The sequence below is a fragment of the Dermacentor silvarum genome, chromosome 8 (assembly GCF_013339745.2).
Source record: "Dermacentor silvarum isolate Dsil-2018 chromosome 8, BIME_Dsil_1.4, whole genome shotgun sequence".
Classification (NCBI taxonomy): domain Eukaryota; kingdom Metazoa; phylum Arthropoda; class Arachnida; order Ixodida; family Ixodidae; genus Dermacentor; species Dermacentor silvarum.
Window position 1 is genome coordinate 113,272,994 of NC_051161.1, and position 21,184 is coordinate 113,294,177.

A 21,184-nucleotide genomic window follows, 5' to 3' on the forward strand; every position below is an offset into this window, starting at 1 on the left:
CGCACGCGGAGGCTGTGGAATGTGAGGGAGGAGGGCGGCAGGGAAGCGGATTTTGCCTCGGCAATTCCGCCGCTTCGGTGGCTCCCCTCGCCCTCCCTCGTAGCTCCCTCACTTTCGACTGTGACTGCGCACGCGCCGCCGCTCCAGCCGGCCCGGCGCCAGCTCCATGAAGTTTCGTTTTCTGACGTTATCGGGAAGCGGGCGGTTGCCGGCGTGGGCAGTTTTGTTGGCCGGCCTGGGACAGCGCCGCTGCTTCCCTCTGTGCCGTAGCCGCAGCGTGCAAGCTCAACACGTAACTAGAAAGTAGAGGAAGCATAAAGGAGAAAGAAGGGTTCACTGCCACTTTCTACGCCTGCCTGTGGTAGCGTGGCTGAGACGTCGACACGTACACACATGTTCCGGCACAATGCAGAATCGGCAACCTTGTTATTTGAGAGAGGATGAAATTTCTGCCGCGTTTTTTTTTTTTTTTTCTTTTTTTTTTTTTTTTAGTTCGCGCACGACATTCTCCTTAAGCATGGCGGTGCCGGAGCAATGCCGGTCGGAGGCGCCGCCACGGGAATTATTTCTAACGAACGAGATTCGACTGTAAATTGAATGCAAACATTCTAGCCACATTCCTCGACTGTCGCATACACGTGGTGGCTCGGTGCACATGTTTTGCATATGTGCAGGCCTTGAAAATTGTTGCTTTGGTTATAGTGCGGTACCGCTTATAGTGCAGATATTCGCGACTCCGGCGACTTACATTATAAGCGGTCTACACTGTGGGTAGTGCAAGTCTCGCCAGGCACTTGAGCTCTCTGGGATAATGTGAATTCTGCACGTTTCTTCTTTGCGTGCCGAGTCGCCGAAACACTTCTTGATCTCCTCAACGAAGCGCATCCACGTAGTTAGCATGTCCGCGTGGTTGTCTTACCATACCAACGCCATGCCGGCCAAGAAGAAAACAACGTTCCTTAACTGACTGGCAGCGTTCCAATGATTGTATTGGCTTACCCTTTCGTAATGGGTTAGCCACTCATCCACATCTTCCTCTGCCTTTGCCGAGAACGTGCGTGGCTCTCAGTAGTGCTGGATAGGGACTGGGCTCGCTGAGGCACTGCTGGTGAGGGTGTTTTGCTCGGTGGCCATGGCTGCGCGCGACGGCGAAAGTCCGGCGAGGCGACGGCTTCGGCGTAGTTCTTGTGCTGATGGCTCCGTTTTAGGTCGTGGGAGTTACCCAGCACAGCTCCACCAAATGTTACACATGAGGTGTTTAATGTCGAACCAGATGAATCTGGTTGATGAGAGCGTTTCGAGCGCGGTCCCGAAGCAGCTTGGCTCACGTCATTTTCCTCTTCTTTTCCCTGGTTGTCTGCGCGGCAGCCGTGGTTCAAGGCAAGAGCTCGTGACAATATTAACTATTTAAAAAAATCAAATATGAGATATTTCACTTTCAAATCAAATTATTTTAATGTTCTTAATGCAATTCGGTGATACATACTCGAGTATTCGCTCACACCTACTTCATTGCATTCTGCTTCTAATATTGTAGTAAGGTTGTATGCATGCGCAAAAGGATTTCCAAGTACGTATTCTGTGCAGTCCTCGCATTCGAAATAGTGCTGCCGAGTTTCTGCTGCATCTCTCGCCATCTGGTTCAAATCAGTAACATGCACTAGAAGAGTTATATCTATCTTTTCGTCAATAGAGTCATAGTCTTCTCACGAACTTCACCGATAGTATTTTCAACTGTCTCCTCACAGTGGATAACAAAGGCATCATCTGAGGTCTCTTATTCCTGGCTGTTTGAAGGTGGCAGTAGTTATAGCCTGATTGCAAGATCCTATATACCTACTCCATTGTGCTCTCATTTATTGCGACTTTGATATTTTTAATCTGCATTAACTTTCCCTCAAATGCCTGATGGATTGGATTTTCTTCACTATTTATAGCATCACCATTTGACATCTTTGTTGGACTTTTCCTGTTCCATACGCTGATGAGGTAGGTGGTAGTTTCGGTTAAAGTTACGTTTAATCGGAGTTCACAAAAAATGGGTTCTCTTTTACCCAAGTTTGGCAACATTGTGTTTATTGGTGGCCAACCAAAGTTTATGCAATTGTTTCGTTTATCCGGCATTTTCTTTTAGCGAGTTTCGTTTATCTGACGGCAACTGTATGTTTACTACTTTCACATAGGTATTGCTGCATTTAAATGTTGACTATTTGAATATGTTCCACAGTATGCCACTCGATCATGTGTGGAAATCTTGCTAATGTGTGCTTCCTGTGTTGCAGTTCATCTGTGGACTCTTGTCACTCAACCCGCAGACAGATGCCTACATTGAGAGGAAGTTGAAGGACATCGTAGTCCACTACCTGCCACTTTTCCCAACGGTATGCCTTGTGTAAAGCTTGAAATTCCACTCCTACTGTAGCAATTTTTGATGACCTGTGACGGCTCGCTGCATGGTATTGACAAGAACTGTCAACTGAATGGTGTAACATTTCTCTGTTTTTCCTGCAGCAAACACAAAGCTCCATTCACCACACTGGAGAGCATCCACTTCTGGTGAGTGCACCTTGCTATTGCCAAGCATGTGTTGTTTCTCTTCAACATCACCACCATCATCTTTATTCCAGTGATTTCTCTTGCTGAACTATCATTTTTATCATGTTGCTTTCACGTGGCGTGTGCTGTACTAGAACATTTGTGAACATTGTGGTCACTTCTAAACGAGATGAATCCATTCTAATCATAATTAGGCTATGCACATTGGGACCTCTGAAGTATGTTCTCGAACAGACACAAGCACTGCTGATTGCTCTGGAGTGTTTTGGCATATCTAAAATTAAATATGCAGGCTCTAGCAGTGTGATTTGAGTTAACAAATACTGATCATATTCTTGCTGCTATCATCATCCCTAAGTGTTTCTTTGCTTTCTGGGCATGAGTTTGGCAAGTGAGCTGTTCCGTATAAGCATAGTCGTGCCATGTTGTGGATCGTCTAGGGGAGGTGGGTAATATTGCCTACTGGTTCAGGCATCATCGTATCCATGTCCACAGCGAGAAGAATTCCTCCCCCAGCAATCTTAAGTGACTCCTGTTTTGTGTGGCCCATGCACCTTTCCCTGCGTGAGCAGCGTGCAGCCTTTCAGTCAGATTTATTTCTTGTGCATTGAAGTGTGTCTCACAGCAGGGGTGTCTCATGCAATATGCTTTTCATGACCAGAGCGACAAAGGGTGGTCTCAGTGCTGCCAGGTTCATTGGTAGGCCGGAAATCTCTGAGACCGACTTGTACAAGACTGACTGTATAAACTGTATGAGACTGACTTGTGTAAAGTATAAAGACTTGTTCCGAATCATTTGGCTGCATTTTACGCTACATTTGCTCAGCCATTGCTAATGGCTGTTGCCGTGGCAAGAAAGGAACCGAGCAACTTTAATTTCAGTAAATCACGTAGGAGGTCCTTTCCATAGCTGACTAAATGTGGGACATTCTCCTGTAGTTCTCTACATGAAATTTGTGGTGTCGCATATCTACACAGACAAAAAATTGCAGTTTTAGAGTCATTTATACAGGCAGTGTTGCAATATCCTAGAGCAACATGGTCTTGTCGAGCTGTAATTCTGCATCATGGTTCTTGGGTGTGTGCTTCCTTATCAACACTTACGTTACACAGGCAACGCTAGAGAGCTGCGGAGGAGCGTGCCGTGCTGCTGCAGAGAGGAGGGCGGCATACGTTGGCTTTCTACTGGACTTCATTCAGAAGCACTTTGTGGCCAAGAAGAGTGTGTCAGGGACTCACCTCAATCAGGTGAGGGCGGCCTATAACAAGTTCGAGCATGTTTGTCAGTGAAGTACAGTGTGCAGTGCATGCAATTCTAGATGTAGTCTAGGTCATTGTCGTCAGTTGCGTCTGTTGTAGGCCTCGTGCAGATTATGTGGGAATTGAAGCACTCCCTGTTGCCTTTGAGCGGGATTTGAGCGGGCGTTCTCTTATACTTTTGACCCTACGCCTCTCCCTTTTACACCCGCAACGGGTCAGAGAAACGACCGAACTGTCAATCACCTGTTGGTCTGCCCTGGAAGAGTCGGTGAGTAATTTCCCACCAGCCGCTTTTTTGAGCGTGGCATTTCGTGCTGCCGGTCTCAGGGACACAATTCGCAGAGCGAGTGCGAGAGAGCTCGTTCTCTGGGACAAGGTCAGGTACGTCCATGTTTTTCTACACGTCCGCTGGCCCCTTTGTTTTGGGCATTGTTTGAACTTGAGCTCGTCTACGGTGCCTTGCGTCTACGGCGAGCACGTACCTGGTGCTGCTCCTTTTCCGAACAAAGCTGAAGAGTGGTGCCTATTGTTTGCATGGGGTCGTATTACACCGAGCTGCACTTATCGGAGGCCCAAGCCGACGGAGATTGCCCTAGCTCTCGTGTGTGGGCCCATTGGTCATCGTGAGAGTATGCAGTATAGCCGAAGGGACACTCTTCCCTAGCGGCGTGTTGTGGGGGAGCCTTTACCTGCAGTGACGTGCCAGCGGTACCCTTTTCTGTATTTTTGCCCTTGGCGCAGGAGCCTCCTTGCTTCTCACACAGGCCAAGGATCTGGTGCTGTGCAGTGTTGAATGTCATTGGAGACAAATCAACCTGTCCATGAACTTAGGGCAATACTGAGTTTTTTTGCCGCGCAGCGCTAGGTGCCCTTTTGCAGGTGGAGCGCACTAGAATATGTGAAGCGTCAGCTGATGCAGCCCTGTGGCTTGCTAAGCTAAGCCTGTGGTGGTTGGTACTCTTGTGAGATACCAGACCCCCACAACCTATGAGATGGATGGGATATGCTGCAAGCGATGTGTGTGATACAGACCACACCCGTTACAATGAATCCGCACGCAACGTACTTTCGGATATAGCAGACCGTTCTTCTCACTCACCTGGAGGAGAGAAACCGGTGCATACGTCCCTAGCAGAATCAAACCGTGTATGTGAAAACTCATTGGTTGTACACCCGTCAGAAATACCAAATCAGTCGGAAACTTGCAGCAATTATTCGTCCCATCGCCAATTAGGTGCACTCAGTTTTCACGGGTCTCAAGATAAGAAACAGAGGCATGGCAGCATCGTGCATGTACGGCATCATCATTTGAAACACTAGCGCCCGCCTGTGAAAAGATGTAATCACACCCATGTGAGCATCTAGCGCCGACAATTTGAGAGATTAAACACCAGATAGACATAAGTTATTGCGAACATGACAAATGGAAACAGCCCGCGAGACGAAACCAAAACTAAAGCGCGAGTGTTCACCTTATGGTCCACTTATCGACCATCGAAAGGTCTAATGTTTTAAGTTTCTCACTCAGATTACTGGAGGAAGATCTGGCGCTGTGGTTGTTCATCCATTGTGGGGTTGATGGGTAGTGCATGTGTTTTACAGTAACAGCAGTTGAAAGCTCGAAACGATTTGCCATATCCATTCGTTCATTCCGTTGTGCTGCCAATGATGGCCGTCATCATCATCATCAGACCATCAGGCCAAATTGCTATAGGGCGAAGTAAATCAAAACTTTTCACTCCATTACCTAGGGTTGGAGCTCATGTCACATTAGTAATATGTGCAGAAAGGCATATTTGCCACTAATAAGACACAAAAGAGAAGACGCATAGATGACCCAGGCAGCAGCTAATACCAACTAAGCCAAGGAGCAGTCTTAGAGTACAGTAAAACCCCGTTAACTCAAAGCTGTATAAACTGGAAAAAAAATTCGAGATAAGCGGAATTACAAAAATAGAAGTCCGCTGGTCGTGCATAGAGCACATGGAGGCTTTCTAGAATGCCTCCAGTAATATATTCTCGATCACTTTCATGTGCATCAGCACCGGACACGTTGGCGTCAATGGCATTAATGGCACTGTGCCACTGTGGCACCGTGCTTGGCACTGAGTTAAGATAGTTAATCATAATGCAATATATGAAGCCAGTCATATGAGCATAACTGCTTCCAGACATCCCAAAAGCTGGAACTGCTACTTTCAGCATCTAAATGTCGGTAGGTTAAGCACACTCTATACATGTATATCAAAGACATGGGACTCTACCCCCCCCCCCTCGCGTGTGCGTGTGCTTGTGAAGAAATTAAGTAAAAAGTAAAGTAAGCTCAGTAAATACAGTAAGTACGACAGGTACAGTGGGCGTTTGGAGCAACGGTCTCTCATCGCGCCACTGAATGGACCAGTCTTCGAAAACGCATCATTGAGACGACCCGTGCGATCGGAGAAGACATCATTAATTGTTCATTTCCGTTGAGCGTAGATGGCGTCGTCTTCGTCGGGGCGAAGTGCGTTTCACAAGTCAAGGACGGCTATACGTGTGAAAATGCACGTGTGACCAGGCCATACCTACTCCCATAGCAATAGCTTGTTCGCTGCGTCTTTGCGCTAGAAAACTTAAATACGCGCAAAAACGCGTAAGGCTTTTTTCTTTTTTTTTCGAAGCTTTCGTCGCCTTGCTCCCTCATACGAGAGGGTTGCATTTCCTGCGGCAAGTGCATGGGCCGCTGTGTCTTCCGCTGTGTGTGAGCGTGCAGCCGTCATTTGCCTTTACGTCAACAGATTCAGAATTGTACAGAATATTTCACCGCACAGCATGTTTTGCCGCCTAGGCGGGCGGATTTTTGCAAGATTTTGCCGCTTCCTACAGTTTCGAGACCAAGTGTGAACGTGGCACTGCTACTTTCAGCATCTTAAAGAATTTCAGACAATTTCACCCTGAAAACCAAAACTGAACTGCAGAAGAGCAGAATTGTCACGACTTTATCAGACGCCTAAATGATGCAGCATTTACACCTCGCCGTCGCAGGAAACAATCGAGCGCCCTTATCAAGCCATGATCTCGCCAAAGCACTGTGGGATATGCTTGCTTCTCTTGGGCACAGTGTGTGGTTTGATCATGCCTGCTCATTAAGTGCCGATCATCTTGCTCAAGGTCACAATTATTACACTTTGACCATCGTTAATAAGTCACTGACAGCACCCTAAATGAGAGGGGGAAAAGATAGACTTCAACTCCCAACTTACTGCTGCTGCGTGAAGCCACAACGAAATGACAGCGAGTAGCCGAGCAAGTGCGCGCGAGCAGTGATAGAAAGAAGGGGGAAATATTAGTGGGGAGCGCAGCCCAGCGCGGCGACTGGCTCGGCTGCCAACACTGCCTCTTTGCCATTTTTCTGGTACTTTCGAAGTTGAGATTTTGAGATATCCTGTGTTCAGCTCAAAAGTTTTTCAAGATAAGAGGTAAAAAAATGCATGGGTTGATGCCACGGCCAGAAAAAATATCTACCTAAGCATTGTTTTGAGATATCAGAGTTACAGTTAACGAGGGTTTACTGTAATATGTGCAGCAAGGGGTGGAACGTGCTAGCCACTGCACTATTTGTTGCTTTGGCACTCGATAATTTATGTGTTGTACAAATTGTAAAAAAGTGTACAATCATTGCATTCTGCTGCTACTTGCATGTGGGACAGAAACATGGAATTTAGCAAAGGAGCTCAAGAAGAAGCTAAGGACCGCGCAGCAAACTATGGAATGAAAAATTTTGACAGTTTCACCTGAATGGCAAAGCATTGACAGCGGCAGCGATGTTTAGCAGTGGGCTTGAGCTCCTTGAACTATGTTTTAAATATGCACGAGTGAGACACGTTCGCGCAACACAGCACGCAACTTCAGCTCGGTAGAAGGAACAGTGCCGTGGCAGCTACCAGGCGTCTCACTACGCTGGTGGGATGAGGAGCGCCGCCAATGGCGTTGCATGCATTGCACCTAAATATCGCATGAGATAGGGCCAACAGGAAACTGTCAGTGTTAGTCAGTACTCAATTAAATATTAGATAACGTTAGCTGGAGATCTACTGCTCATTTTTATCAGCATACACATAGCAGCCCAGCAGGCACACTGGTGCGCTTAGCGTGCGTGCACACATCGCTCATGCCAGCAGTGGATAGCAGACACTGCTACCCTGTGTCCGCCACCAGGGCAATTCAGCAAAGCGTTGATGATGCGTCTCTTTGCTTAGTTGTTTTTGCAGCCAAACACACTCCACATCTCTAAAGAGTCTCTAACCTACTGATACGCGCAACATTAAGAGACAGGAAGACAGCGGTATGGATTAGAGATCAAACGGGTAGCTGATATTCTAGTTGACAGGCAAACGAATGGAAGTTGTACAGGGCAGGTAGCCAGTAGTCTATGAGAGTTAACCAAACAGCTCCCAAGAGAGGGAAAGTGCAGTTGAGGACGGCACAACACTAGATTGTATTAAGAAATTGGGAAACTTGCAGGTGGTGTCAGCTGGCACAAGGCAGGGGTAATTGGAGGTCTCTGGGAGAGGCCTTTGCCCTGCAGTGGACATAAAATAGACTGATGATGATGATATTGTTTGGCGTTTTGTGCAGCCCACACACTCCAAGAGTGGTAGTGTCTGCTCATGTGTTTTAAAGGCCACAACAAGAGATACTGTGGCAGATGAGGATAAAAATGCTCAAGCATGCAGATCTCTTAAGCTTTATTTATCAATAAACTTTAAAAAAAATTCTTGTGTGCAGGCTCTTCGGTTCCTTCTAGAACTGCTAAAGCACCTTGCACCCTTGAAGAAAGATTGCAGAAGGTAAGTTCATTGTGTTCCTTATCTCGTGAGCCATATTACCTTCATCAAAAGATGTGTGCTATCATGTATAAGTAGAATGTGAATCGAAGAGTATAAAAGTAGACCACCTCTCACTTGAAAATGTGATTTTGCAGTCCAAGTGAATAACTTGAAAATGGGATTTTGCAGTCACATGTCTAGTTGCAAAAGATGCTGTCGCAGAGTAATATACGGTAAACACTTGTTACATGAAAATCGTTTTATTCGAATTATTATTACCTTGTTTGACATTATTCATGGTACAAACAGCACTGTATGCATTTTAGCCAGATCAATCGAAATGGAGTGGCACCGGACTGCGTAGTACAATGTGCATACCTGCCAACTTCTCTGAATATTCAGTAAGGTTTATGAATTTGGGCTCGTTTTACGAACATTGCATGAAGTTTCTCAAAAAATTAATTCTGTTTGCAAAAAGAAGTTTCACTAGATGAAGCTGGAAATGGCTTGCCCTGAACTGTTGTGCAGCTTGAGAGCTTGAAAGTTTGTGATTCTAGTGCGCATGATACATGCTCAGAGAGAGGTGGCATCTGTGAGAAAATAGCCGTGCGCATCGGCGAATGGTTGTGTGCTACGAACTTCCACGGGCCGCTACTAGATGTCAAGAGCCTGGGTGTGCACAAGTCGCCCGCTGTGTCGGCACCATTTTCACCAAATGGTTCGGTCCAGTGTAAGGGCCGCACCTCGTCAGAATTGTGAAAATAATATTCATCAACGATTACGATACTCCCTAATGCAAAATTTGAGCGCTGCTGTATACGTGTTTTCATTTCACGATATATTGGCTGGCGCGGACAATCTGTTTCGTGCGGCACATTGCAAATGGAGTGAAGTGTGGTGCAACTGCCTTGCTAATCGGGAGATCGCGAGAGGAAGCGCGTCGGTGATGCACGGGCACGATTCACAGCAGACACCGCACACAACATCCGCTCTTGCAGCGCTTTGTTTCCACGCAAATGAGACGCGCTACTCTGGTGCCATCTTGTAGCCATCATCGCCTCAAAGCACCTTGTGCATGGCAGTACGCTTTTCCTCTCACATTTTCGCCATACTCCTCGTGCTCTCTTCGCTCTCGCCGCTTTTTTCATCCCTTGTTGTGCTCCACGTTCGCTCTCATCTTTCGATGTGCTTGTTTGCTCAGTTACGAGGTAGGACGCCGACGCCAACGATCGCTTCAGGAACGGGCACGATAGAGCTGCGCTCTGAAAGTGCGGCCCTTACACGAGTCTATATAGTAACTCCAGTGACAAATGCAGCTTTTGCAACACTGCGTCAAGAATCTGCTGTCACATTACCGTTCTTCACCGAAATCGGTCATGTCCGTGATGAAGCACCACATTCCGAGTGCCAAGCACTGCTCATAAAGACAAGGTTTTCTCATTGTCGAGGGTGATGTTGGCTATCACATGTCGCACCAGCGCACATAAGCAGGTTCCTGTTACTTGGCTATCGAATGCAAGGTTTAGGCTTTTCCATGGCCTAACCTAAAAAGCAGTTTATTGACGAAGAGGTACAATCACTTCTAAAGGTGAGGGCTGTGGCTGGACAGTGTTGCAAGTCAATATGAGTGATCAGAAGAAAGAAGCAATGCTACAGAAAAAAAAAAATTCTCATACGTGACTGTTGTGTTGTAGTGCTTCTTTTGCCTGCTCAAGTAAGAAAAGGGCAGTTTTTCTTCGAGCGATGAGTGTGCAAACGCATTTCTTAACAACGGACTGATTGTGTGTTTTCTTCTCTGCTACAGCGTCCTGCAGTCAGGATTGCCCAACCTGCTGAAGAGCCTCGGCATGCTGAGTGGCGATGCCAGAACAAACCGAGAACTGATGTCTCAAGTTATGCGTGCTGTGACGATGTTTTCTTCGGGTGAGTTGTCTAAATGTAAAGAGAAGCACAATTTTTAAAAAACTTTAGTTTTACGAATATGGCTACTGTATATGTGTTTATACACAAGTACACTGACTGCAGAATTGACTGTATTTCTGCCCATTTAATTAACCCGCATTACAAATTGAAAAAATTTTCACAGCAAAGTTGGGGTGTGGGCTATGTACGTTTTGCATGGCAGGCTATATGTGGGCATACGTGCCATGCTGCCAGCATTTTCTGATAGGCGTGTAGTCCACAGGGCACGCCATTGCAAATATTCTTCTTTGGCATTCCCAGCTGGCATTAGCTGCACTGGCTCAGTCATGTGTAATTCTTGAGAAAGCGTTTCCAAATATGCATGGTAAGGCATGGTGTCATTTTCTGTGATATGGTACAGTCTCCAACCAATAATTGGGACTCCATCTTGCTCCCCATGCGCAACAAATAGGCCACCGAGTTGACCGATTTGAGAAGAAAAGGTGACGTTTCTGTTTCAATACATCACCGGTGTCTTCGTGAAATTGAAAGTAATGATTATATAGTTAATCCGGTTGTAGATGACTCCAACCAAGCCACGGCGTAAGCCAAGCCAAGACTGCATTAACGGTTTGTCGTGCAATTTCCACCCATCCAGATTTGTTCCTTTGTGTGTTACATTGCGACGTGGTTTAGGACAACGTCCTTGAATGCTTTTACGAATTTTTGCCGGTCACAATCATGAAACAGCTTCAAACAATCCGAACTCCACCCTTGATGTCACCATTGAAGAGGCTGGAGAGAACTCTCAGACAACGACTGTTAAAAAGAAACCTGCGATCATACGCCTATTGGAGTGCTGTAAGCCACTGTTCAAGTTGCAGGGGGTGCTGATATTGTGCATTTTGAAACCGCACTTTCATCTGTCTATAGCAAGAACCATGCAGCCACGTTTTGATCAGCTTTCCTGGCTGTTTGTGGAATAAAGAAAAATTCTGGCTAATTCGGTATTTTGGACTTCATTTATTCTGACTTTTAGGTGCGCAGATTTCAAATTATCGGTCAGCGACTGTATTAAGCATTGTACCGAGTACGTTATCGAGCACTATCTTCAAAAGAGCTCTCCTTTGTTCAAACTCTGTTTCATTCAAATAGCTTTCCGGCCCCCTTGGAGTTCAGATTAACGAAGTTCTAATGTATAAAGTGCACAAGCTCAGTTTTAAAGGGACCCTGAAACGATTTTGACGTTGTTGTACAAATGTACTCAGTCGTTAGAGTAGGTCCTTCTGATCATTAATTGACGCATCGAAGCGCTCCATGTAGAGTGTGTAATTTATTATAAGGTTTTAAAAAAGTACATCAGCTACCAATCGCCGCACATCAATCGGCTGAGTTTTGTGCCCAAGTGACATGATTTGGCCATAACACGTCACTGGGCCAGCTATCCGATTGGCTGCCCAGGACGCGTCATCGATAACTTTTCCAACATTATGATGAACAAATGTTGTTCATAATAGTTTAGATGTTAGTTAATTTGTTTCTATAAAAATAAAGTAACAGAAAGAGAATGCACAAGGACATGTATCACGACACTAAAAGCACTTCCGGCCCACAGCAAGTGTCATCTGCTTGTGTTAAAACGTGCTTCGTGTTGACGAGAGCTGCACAGTCAGTGTTGGTCTTGTTCTTTCTTTTCGCGAGCACCATTGTTCGCCCTTGTTGCGTTGTGGGCTGCAAACGTAGCGATCGGCGACATGTCAAGCTGCGACATCGTGCCCCGCTGCAAGGCAGCAGACGAGCGGAGTGGCTGCAACGCATCGAACTTTCGGTATCCAAACCAATCCAAACAGCGCCAGCATCTACGCGATTGCGGCCGTCGCTTCACGTCGAAGGTTTGCCACTATAGAGTTTAGCGTATCCGGTATTCAGGTAAACGCAAACGCAAGTGTACTGGCCGCTTTGCCACGTTTTACGGGATGAACGGAGGCGCAAACGTGAACTGCTTGCACGGGGCCAGCTACCTGGCGGCAGAAAGCTCAACCAAACACACAGCTAATATAGCAGTAACCAAGTTTTTTCTACTTTGCTGCTGGCTCAAATTTTTGGCAGGAGCATAATCTTGAACATGTTGTCATGTTTAAAATGTTTTACACTTGGTTACAGGAATATTAGCTCTGTATTTGGCTGGTTAAGCTCTGCGCCACCAGATGGCTGGACCGCGCATGCCGATCAGGCCGCTCACGTACGTCTACGAAGCTCCTTCATCACAGCGGTATGGAGGGGCTTTAGTTTATGCCTCTGGCTATCCGTCAAAACACCCAGCTCGCCTGTGGTTACCGGGATACTGGACACGCTCGGCGCTGCGGCAGAACACTCGCAATGCACACTGCTTGATCGCTCTTGCTGGGGATCAACGGCCAGGCGGCTAGCGGAGAGGTTGGAGAGCCTTCGCGTGCTAGCTCCAAGACAACAGGAAATACATGACAACACGTCACAACATGACGTAGAGCCAGGGAAGGCGGAGCTTAGCCCCGATCACTCGGCGAACTAGTTGAGGAGGAAATGCATGGCTAGGAAGGAGGGTAACTTGTAATCGTCCGTAGTTCTCTTAATATGAGACGCTTCACTTAAATTGCAACACGAATGTTTTACTGTAGCTGTACTCTGCGCGTCTACAAAATTTGTCCAAACCGTTTCAGGAACCCTTTAACTCCGTCTTCTCTAAGAAAATTGTCTTAGACTCACACCGCCTGGTTTGTCACGTACAGTATAATTTATCACATGTACAGTCCTACACAAAAGCTTATGGGACACAGGACCTGTTCGAAAGGGCAAGTTTCCACGAAGTCTGGGCACATACCCTCACAATCAGTATTTCAATGTATAGCAGATTTCACAACCTACACAATGATCCGTTAAATTAAATGCGCCATGTCTTTACAGAATGTAAAATCACATATGTTGAGGAACTTGCATAGTACAGTAAAAGCTCGATGATACGAATCGCACGGGGTCACGAAAAATATTCGTATTAGCCGAAATTCGTGTCATCGAAACACAATTAAAACTACTGTCGAATCTCGATAATTCGAACTCGAAGGGGCCCGAAAATTTGTTCGAATTAAAAGGACGTATTTTTGAAGTATTCGTGCACCATAGCACGATGCACGAACAGTGCGAGTCGTGAAATATCGCGGCGCGCAAGCGCATAGCAAGCGCGGGCCACGAAACTGCCCACGCCGGCTAACGGTCGCTTCCCGATAACGACAGAAAACGAAGCTTCAGGGAAGCGAGCGGGCGGCGCCGGCACACGGGTGCGCGCGGAGACCGTCGAAGGTGAGGGAGGAGGGCGGCAGGGAAGCGGATTCAGCCGCATTAACTCCGCCGCTTCGGTGGCTCCCCTCGCCCTCCCTCTCAACTCCCTCGTAGCTCTCTCACCTTTGACTCCGTGCGCACATCTCCGTGCGCGCCCGCCGCCGTGCTGGCGCCAGCTTATTTTAGCCGCCCCCTGAAGTTTCGTTTTCTTTCGTTATCGGGAAGCGAGCGTTTGCGGGCGTGGCAGTTTCGTTGGCCCGACTGTGCCTACGCCGCTGCTTCCCTCTGCGCTGCTGCCGCAGCGTGCAAGGTCAACATGTGACTAGAAAATAGAGGAGAAGGGTTCACTGCCATTTTATCCGTGTGGCTGAGACGTGTGTGCTAGAATACGGTTGTCTAGAACACTCTAGTCGGCACGTACACGCTTGTTCCGGCGCGATGCAGAAACGGCGACCTTGCAATTTGAGATAGGGGGAAATTTCCGCCGCGGGTTCTTTTTTTTCTTTTCGTTCCTTCGCGCGCGGCATTGAGGGGTCTCTCCTGAGCTTTTGCTCTATGGCGGTGTCGGAGCAATGCCGGTCGGAGGCGCCGCCGCGTTATTTGGCGCGCTGCTAAGAGCATTGTCGGTGCGCGGTATGTTCGAAATAAGCGTGTTCGAATTAACGAGATTCGACTACAGCTAAATTAAAGAGTCAGAGGTGAACTCAGGCACATGTACGTAAAAAGCATTTATTTCTTGAAGCGCCACCACTTCAAGCTCTTCGCGCCCAGTCGCGGAGTCCGCGCTGTCCGGCGCCGCGCCTCCGCACCAAAAGAGAAGGAGAGAAAGCGCGTGACTGCGCGCTGTTCTTTTTCGCGGCCGTCCGTGGGGCGGCGTTTATTCGTATCAACTGACGCAGGCTGAAAATCGATTCGTAACAACCGTTCTCTAGCACGTTGCAAAGTAATGGGGTTCGGCCGGGACCACAGAAAAATTCGTATCATCCGGAAATTCGTATTAGCCGTGATCGTATCATCGAGCTTTTACTGTATCGTAAACTTTAGAATAGGTGACACTTCCACCACCTGTCCAGTTCGATGCTTAGAGTGGAATCCAGTGGTCGCATTATACTGAACACCATATTCCTATTGGGGGTATTGTGAAGGCAGCTTTTAGAGCTTGCAAAAATATGGCAAGGGGGTGTGTGGGTGAAGTTTATTACAACACAGCATGGATGTTGTGCCTTCTCTTGCGCATGTTGCAGCAATGGCTGTCCCAAGGTGAAGCAGCGGGTGGACTCTGCAAAAGGAGTTAGGCGGCCTCATGCATGAGGGTGGTTGCGGACTGTCTGATTGCGTGAGTAATCATCAAAAGTTGAGAAACCTTTGTAGTTTCCTCTACTTACTGCAGGGTTCGTAGTGGTCCACACTAGAACCTCATTGGTACAGTCCTGTTATGAATGATTTGCTGGTGCCAACATTCGCTATTGAGAATGCACTTAAGCTTCTTTTTTTACCGGTTCATGCGTTCCCGGAAAACGCAATCTTTCAGCACCAACATTTAGTACATTACCAACCTGCGATCGTACAATGTTTTCAGGCCACTAGATCCCGTGTAAATAAGAGAAGGCATGATGCGCGCGCGACGACAATCGTAGCCGCCTGTTGCAGCAGCTTCCTGCAATACTCACCCGCCCTTATCACGTGAGAACGCTAATGCGCACTCGGTTTCTTATTCCGGTACCAGCAAATCTCCTCTAGGGTCATCACACGCCGCATTCACAGCTATTGCCACCGTCCATATTGCAATAAGCACCTTCACCCATCTGTTTCACAGTACAGAGGCTGTAGTGCCATTAGAAGCATACCGTGTTCTTTTAATAGGTGATAACCCAAACGTACCACTGGTCCCTGCTAAAGGTGGCACAAAGTGAGTCTCTTGTTTTGCTCTGGCGGAATCGTAGGAATCGTATTCTGGTGTCGCTAACCAGCTATATTTTGTTTTGGTTTCCCGCCGCTGTCTTTAAACACTACACAATTGGAAAACGGCAACATGCGGCTAGGGACACTGTGTGTGTCTCTTTCCTCGACTGTCCGTCTCATTGGCATCTTAAAGTTTATCGGTATCTGATCAGTGTTTCCATTTTGTGAGCAGATAAACTCTCTGTCCCACAGCAGGCGTATAACTCGACTTGGGGTCCATCGCACACAGCGACTCCAAAGACGGACAGAAAAGTGAGCAGCAATTCTATGCTACGCCAGTCTATGCCCACTATGCCGACCAAGTGCTGGCCGCCCCTTCTTCACTTGGACTCTCCCATGTGCCGCGCTAGGCTGTCCTAATTTGTTCTATTGTAGACCAAATGAAGTGAGCAGGATGGTCTCTAATATCCGAAAGTATGTTGCATGCGGATTCGTTCTAATGGGCCCCCATGGACAGATATGTGAGGGTGTGTAACAGTATGCGGAGGGTGTGTAAATTCTATGCATTTATAAAACACACGAAAGATGCCAAGAATCGAGGCAGTTTCTACTAAGTACAGTGTAGACCGCTTATAACGTAAGTCGCCGGAGTCGCGAATATCTGCACTATAAGCGGTACCGCACTATAACCAAAACAACGATTTTCAAGCCCTGCACATATGCAAAACATGCAGACCAAGCATGTAGACACGCTTTGTACTATCGCGCGCACATCGCGATTACATTTTCGCCAGTGAGCTGGCGAAAACGTAATCGCGATGTAGCCGGTGCTCTTCAAGCTCGACAGCTTTGCACCGAGTCAAAGCGAAACTCTGCTTTTTTTCGCCGCGACCGCTGCGGAAAAAACCGTGACCGCTATCGACGCGATTATGAACGGCGACTTTGCGGTGCGGAAGGCACGCGCCCGACGCACGCACCACCAAGTCGTCCAGTCACTGCAACAACTGTCCGTCGAAACCACGGTCGCTATCTATGCGATCATCGATGGCAACTACGCAGTTCTTTTAGGCACGCGGTTGACGCGCATACCGAGTAAAAACGAAACTACTGTTCGCCGCAACTGCTGCAGAGAAAACCGCAGTCGCTGTCGACACGATCGTGGATGACGACTACGCAGTTGCGAAAGCCCGCGGCCAACGCAGTGTTACGCGCGGCGGTAAACGAAAGAATACAGGCTTTAAAGACACAAATAGGCTCGAAGCGTTCTGGCGTTGCTGTCATTCACGTACGATTTCAACTGATGGCTGTGGCGATGCGGACTCCGCCGCTTCGTTTCAGTTGGACGCTAGTGCCGTTCTTGCTCTTTTGCGTCACACATTTGCGGCGCTCCTCGCTCACCGAGCTCCGAAAGTAGTCTGAATTATCCAATGTTCGGCCAAATAAGTCTGACTTAACGAGAGTTTGATTGCATTGAATAATGCATACGCCGGCCGGCAGCACGCACCTTGTTGAGAATAGTCCCTATATAAGAAAAGTACCGCCATCCTTTGATCAATGCTGCTTCGCTCTCTCCTGTATCTCCGATTGGACGATGATAGCGCCCGCTTTGACTTCTTTATATATATATATATTTTTTTTTTTGCCTCAAAGCCATGTTGAAAGTCCTCTGCGCAGTTGCCGGCGGCGGCGCGCGCCTGGCCTGAAAGTTTCAACGTGGACTTTCTAGGGCCGCCACCATCGACTTGCTTTCGCAAGCAAAAAATAAAGGAAAAATCAGGCGCTTTAGGAGAGGAGACGACGGAGGAAAGAGTAGATGGTGGTACTTTTCTTATATAGAGATTTTAGTTGAGAAGCGTGCTTGCTGCCGCCCTTGTCGGCGAGATTTTCCCGCGGAAGCCGCATTATAACCGGTATTTCGTCTCACGCGGCTGCACTGTAGGCGGTATGCGTGTACATGGATGGTATGGGAAAATTAATGGGAGTCTGAAAAGACCATACTATATCCGGTCCTGCACTATAAGCGGTTACGTTATAAGTGGTCTATACTGTATTCATTACGTAAGAGTAAAGTCCGTAGACTACGTAAAGTTGCTCTTGCAGGGAGCAATTGCAGTTTTTTTCTCTCTCGAGTCTGTGAGTCCCGAGTCTGCAGTGCCTTTGCACTAGCACTGGTGGCAAGCATGCAGTAAGAAATGGCTGAGCATTATCGTGATCGCTCTGTCCGTTGGGCCCCAAGCGACCGTGATAACGCACCGCCTGTTGTTACCGCATGCTTTCCGCCAGGGTTCTCTTGTAATGGCTCTGCCGTCAGCTTCAGTCGTCAAACCCACAGCCCCTGCCGGAATGTGCCGCCATGGCATGTTTGCTGCTAGCGTGGACGTGCACCCTACATACGTTAGCTGTAGAATTTAGTTTACGTGATCTCAGTGTTTTTTGCCTGGTGTTATTAAATATCTCCAGCTTAAGTTAAGTACGCTGGCTTTAAACATATGTGCAACAGTAAAAGACTCTCGTCTCTCCGAAAAACTGTTCTATCGTGGGACTGCATAGTAGCAAAGTTGGGGGTGCAATTAATTATTATATGGGGGAAAACAAAAGTCCAAATTTTCAAGAGCAAAGTTGGGGATGCGTTTATTATGTGAATGCGTTCATTATAAGAGTAATATACAGTAGTAGTAAGGAAAGCTGAATTTTTATGCAAAGGTACTCACTTGTTACACATCCAATACACTCGAACCTCGTTATAACAGTTGAAGGCGAGCCAAAATTACTTCGTTATATTCATTACTTCGTTATATCCATTATTGCCGTTTACTGCAATATATGGCCAATGGGGTGCGCAATTGTAAACATGCAAATAAGAAGACGGCCTTAAGGCCCGCAGTACCACTACACGGCCATGCATGCGATGAAATTTGAATAAAACAACTAAAGAATCATTGGAGTGTGCAACACGCGACTTAGCACCTGACACGACAGCCTTTAGAGAGCTGCCTTCTGTTTCATTGTGATGGTCTATCACGTTCGTTTTCCACTTGGCTCGTCGCGGTCGAGCAACATGTGGCCCAAAATACAGTGGTTCCGCTGTGTGATCGAGGGGGCAAGCGAACTTCGCCACGCCCTACAAGATTGCACCGATGCCATTGCGACCTCGGAGGCCACGCCCAGCTGGCAGCCTACGTGGCACACCGCAGGGAGAGGGAGAAGCGATGGCCTGGGCCTGACCCACGAGGTTGCGCCGGGGAGGTCTCTGAGGCCAGGTCCAGCTGTGGCTGCTTGTGTGACGCGCCGTAGAGAAAGAAGTTAATGCACAAATCTTTCGCACCGCGGCGCGGAGCCACGCAGCATGGTGCAACTCGCGCAGGCTCGCGCGTGACCCCCCAAAATTGCGTCGGGGAAATCTTGGCGGCCACGCCCAGCTGTACCTCGCAGAAGTGAATATGTACACTAATCTTTTGCATCGCCCGGTGTAACTGCGCAGCACGGCACGGCTCACGCAGCCAGGCAACCACAAGAGAGGGGCGTCAGTGGAGAAGTGCGATAGTGAGGTGCGGCTTGTGCGAAGGTGCACAGCTACGCATGGCAGTGAGAAAGACCAGTGTTACTCGACGACGTATTCGACGTGGAAACGTAGGAGTTTTGAACTGTCGCGGCAAACGAGTGCCGAACCCCGCGGAAAGCGATGCACTCGGCGTGCAACGGTCGGGTATTTTTTGGTTTTGGAGATGAATTTAGTTCGTTATCACCATTGGAAGAACAATGTCACTTTGTTAAAACGAGGTTTTAAATACATGGATCTCTATGGGAATTTCAAGGGGAGCATTATTTACTTTGTTATATCCTGTTTCGTTATAACGAGGTTCGAGTGTGGCTTTGTTTGCCATTTCAACTTCGTTAGCTCGGTGTGCTTATTGTATGCTTGTGACAGGGCTAACACAGAAGGCAAAACTTCTTCCATTAGTGCACCTTGTGCAGGTTGCTCGCATGGTAAAGGCAGATAAAGTAAAAACAATCAATGTGCATAATAGTTTTCTTTCTCCAAATCTTGACAGGGTCCATGCATGTAGTATGTGTGTACACGTCTGTTTGCATGCTGTTCTGAGCTGCACAGGATAACTTCAAAACTTGAGATTGTTTTTCTCTGCCATTTTCCAGAGCTGCTGTGTCGACAGTCATCTCATCTACCCACAAGAGGCGTTTTGCTTCCGAGAACTTCATTTCAATTATTGCTTCAACTGTCACCTTGCATTCCTTTGATGTTATTACTGTGGTACTAAGTATGATCTTCTTGAATGCTCCGAGTGTTGGTACCTGAAGAACTATGTGATATGATGTAAAAAGTGTGCTGTACAGATTTTAGCTGGTTGCTGTGTATGTACGTGCATTCAATGGTACATGGTGTCAAGTTTGTAAATGTGCTTAAGTAAACCTTTACTCAGACTTTGACCTTTCTTGCAAGGTTGTGTCAAACTTACTCTGTCACCATACTTTCAGATATGAGACCATTCTGCTGAATTAGTTTGGTCTGCCTATCTTACTTCTGCAACAAATTCCACTCATAACTGACCTGGCTATAATCGACTATCGGCTACTGCAGACAAAATTTCGGACAGATTTTGCCTGATCAGGGAAGCACAACCTACGGCCCGCAGACTGCATGCGGCCCATGAGCGGATCTTTAGTAGCTCGCGGCCAATCTAAGATCTTAATGGTCTGCTGGTAGCAGGCACTCAGCACAGAGCCATGTGCTTAGAGTAACAACAATAAGCACTAAAGATGCGGTAGTGTGGCACCTTTCTCTGGGAACAAATAAGGCGCACTACCACTGCACATATTATTGGCTCAGTGTCCATATAAATAGATAGATAGAGAAAGCTCAGGTCGACCTCTCTGTCCATATAAATAAAATGATGTGCATCCATTGGATGTCGACCAGAGGCACCTGCAAGTTGATGCAAAAGATGCTTTTGCTTGATGTTTTTGCCTCGCTTTTCAACCTTCAGAAATATTCGCTCACACTGCAGCATATCGGGAATGTGCGTCGGTCAAGGTTATTTGGCTCTACTAACGCTGGTGCCAATGTCATTCTTAGGTTTTGTCCTAGGCCGATACAAATAACAAGCCACTCTTCATCGACACATTCGAACCCTTTGAGGGTTGAATTTTTCGCAAGAACCGTGCCCCTGTGGTAATTTTTTTTTATTGTAGATTCCTGGAGTAGGAAATGATTGAAAACTCATAAATACATAAAAAATTTATTTCAAGCAATATTTCGTCTGAAAAACGCTCTGCTCGAACAAACAGTATACATGCAAAGGCGCTAAACAGTAAGAGATCGAGAAAAATTACCAGCAGAATTTATGGCTATCAATTTGTTGTCCCAAAAAAGACGTTTCTTCTTCTCAGAAACGTGTTGGAAGAAGAAATGCTTGAGCAGTTGC

The 21,184-nt window shown here is 47.2% G+C and overlaps 1 protein-coding gene across 1 annotated transcript in view; it reads left to right on the forward strand.

Annotated features, from left to right (window-relative positions):
- The window catches only part of LOC119462352 (protein MMS22-like), a 151,998-nt gene extending 131,383 nt beyond the window's left edge, over positions 1-20,615 (forward strand). The window contains exons 32-38 of the mRNA XM_049672947.1: positions 2,283-2,381; positions 2,512-2,556; positions 3,670-3,804; positions 8,584-8,645; positions 10,429-10,547; positions 15,086-15,177; positions 19,899-20,615. Of these exons, the coding sequence (XP_049528904.1) occupies positions 2,283-2,381; positions 2,512-2,556; positions 3,670-3,804; positions 8,584-8,645; positions 10,429-10,547; positions 15,086-15,105 (480 nt within the window). The 3' untranslated portion in view covers positions 15,106-15,177; positions 19,899-20,615. The remainder of the gene's footprint in view (positions 1-2,282; positions 2,382-2,511; positions 2,557-3,669; positions 3,805-8,583; positions 8,646-10,428; positions 10,548-15,085; positions 15,178-19,898) is intronic.
- Positions 20,616-21,184: the final 569 nt, after the last annotated feature.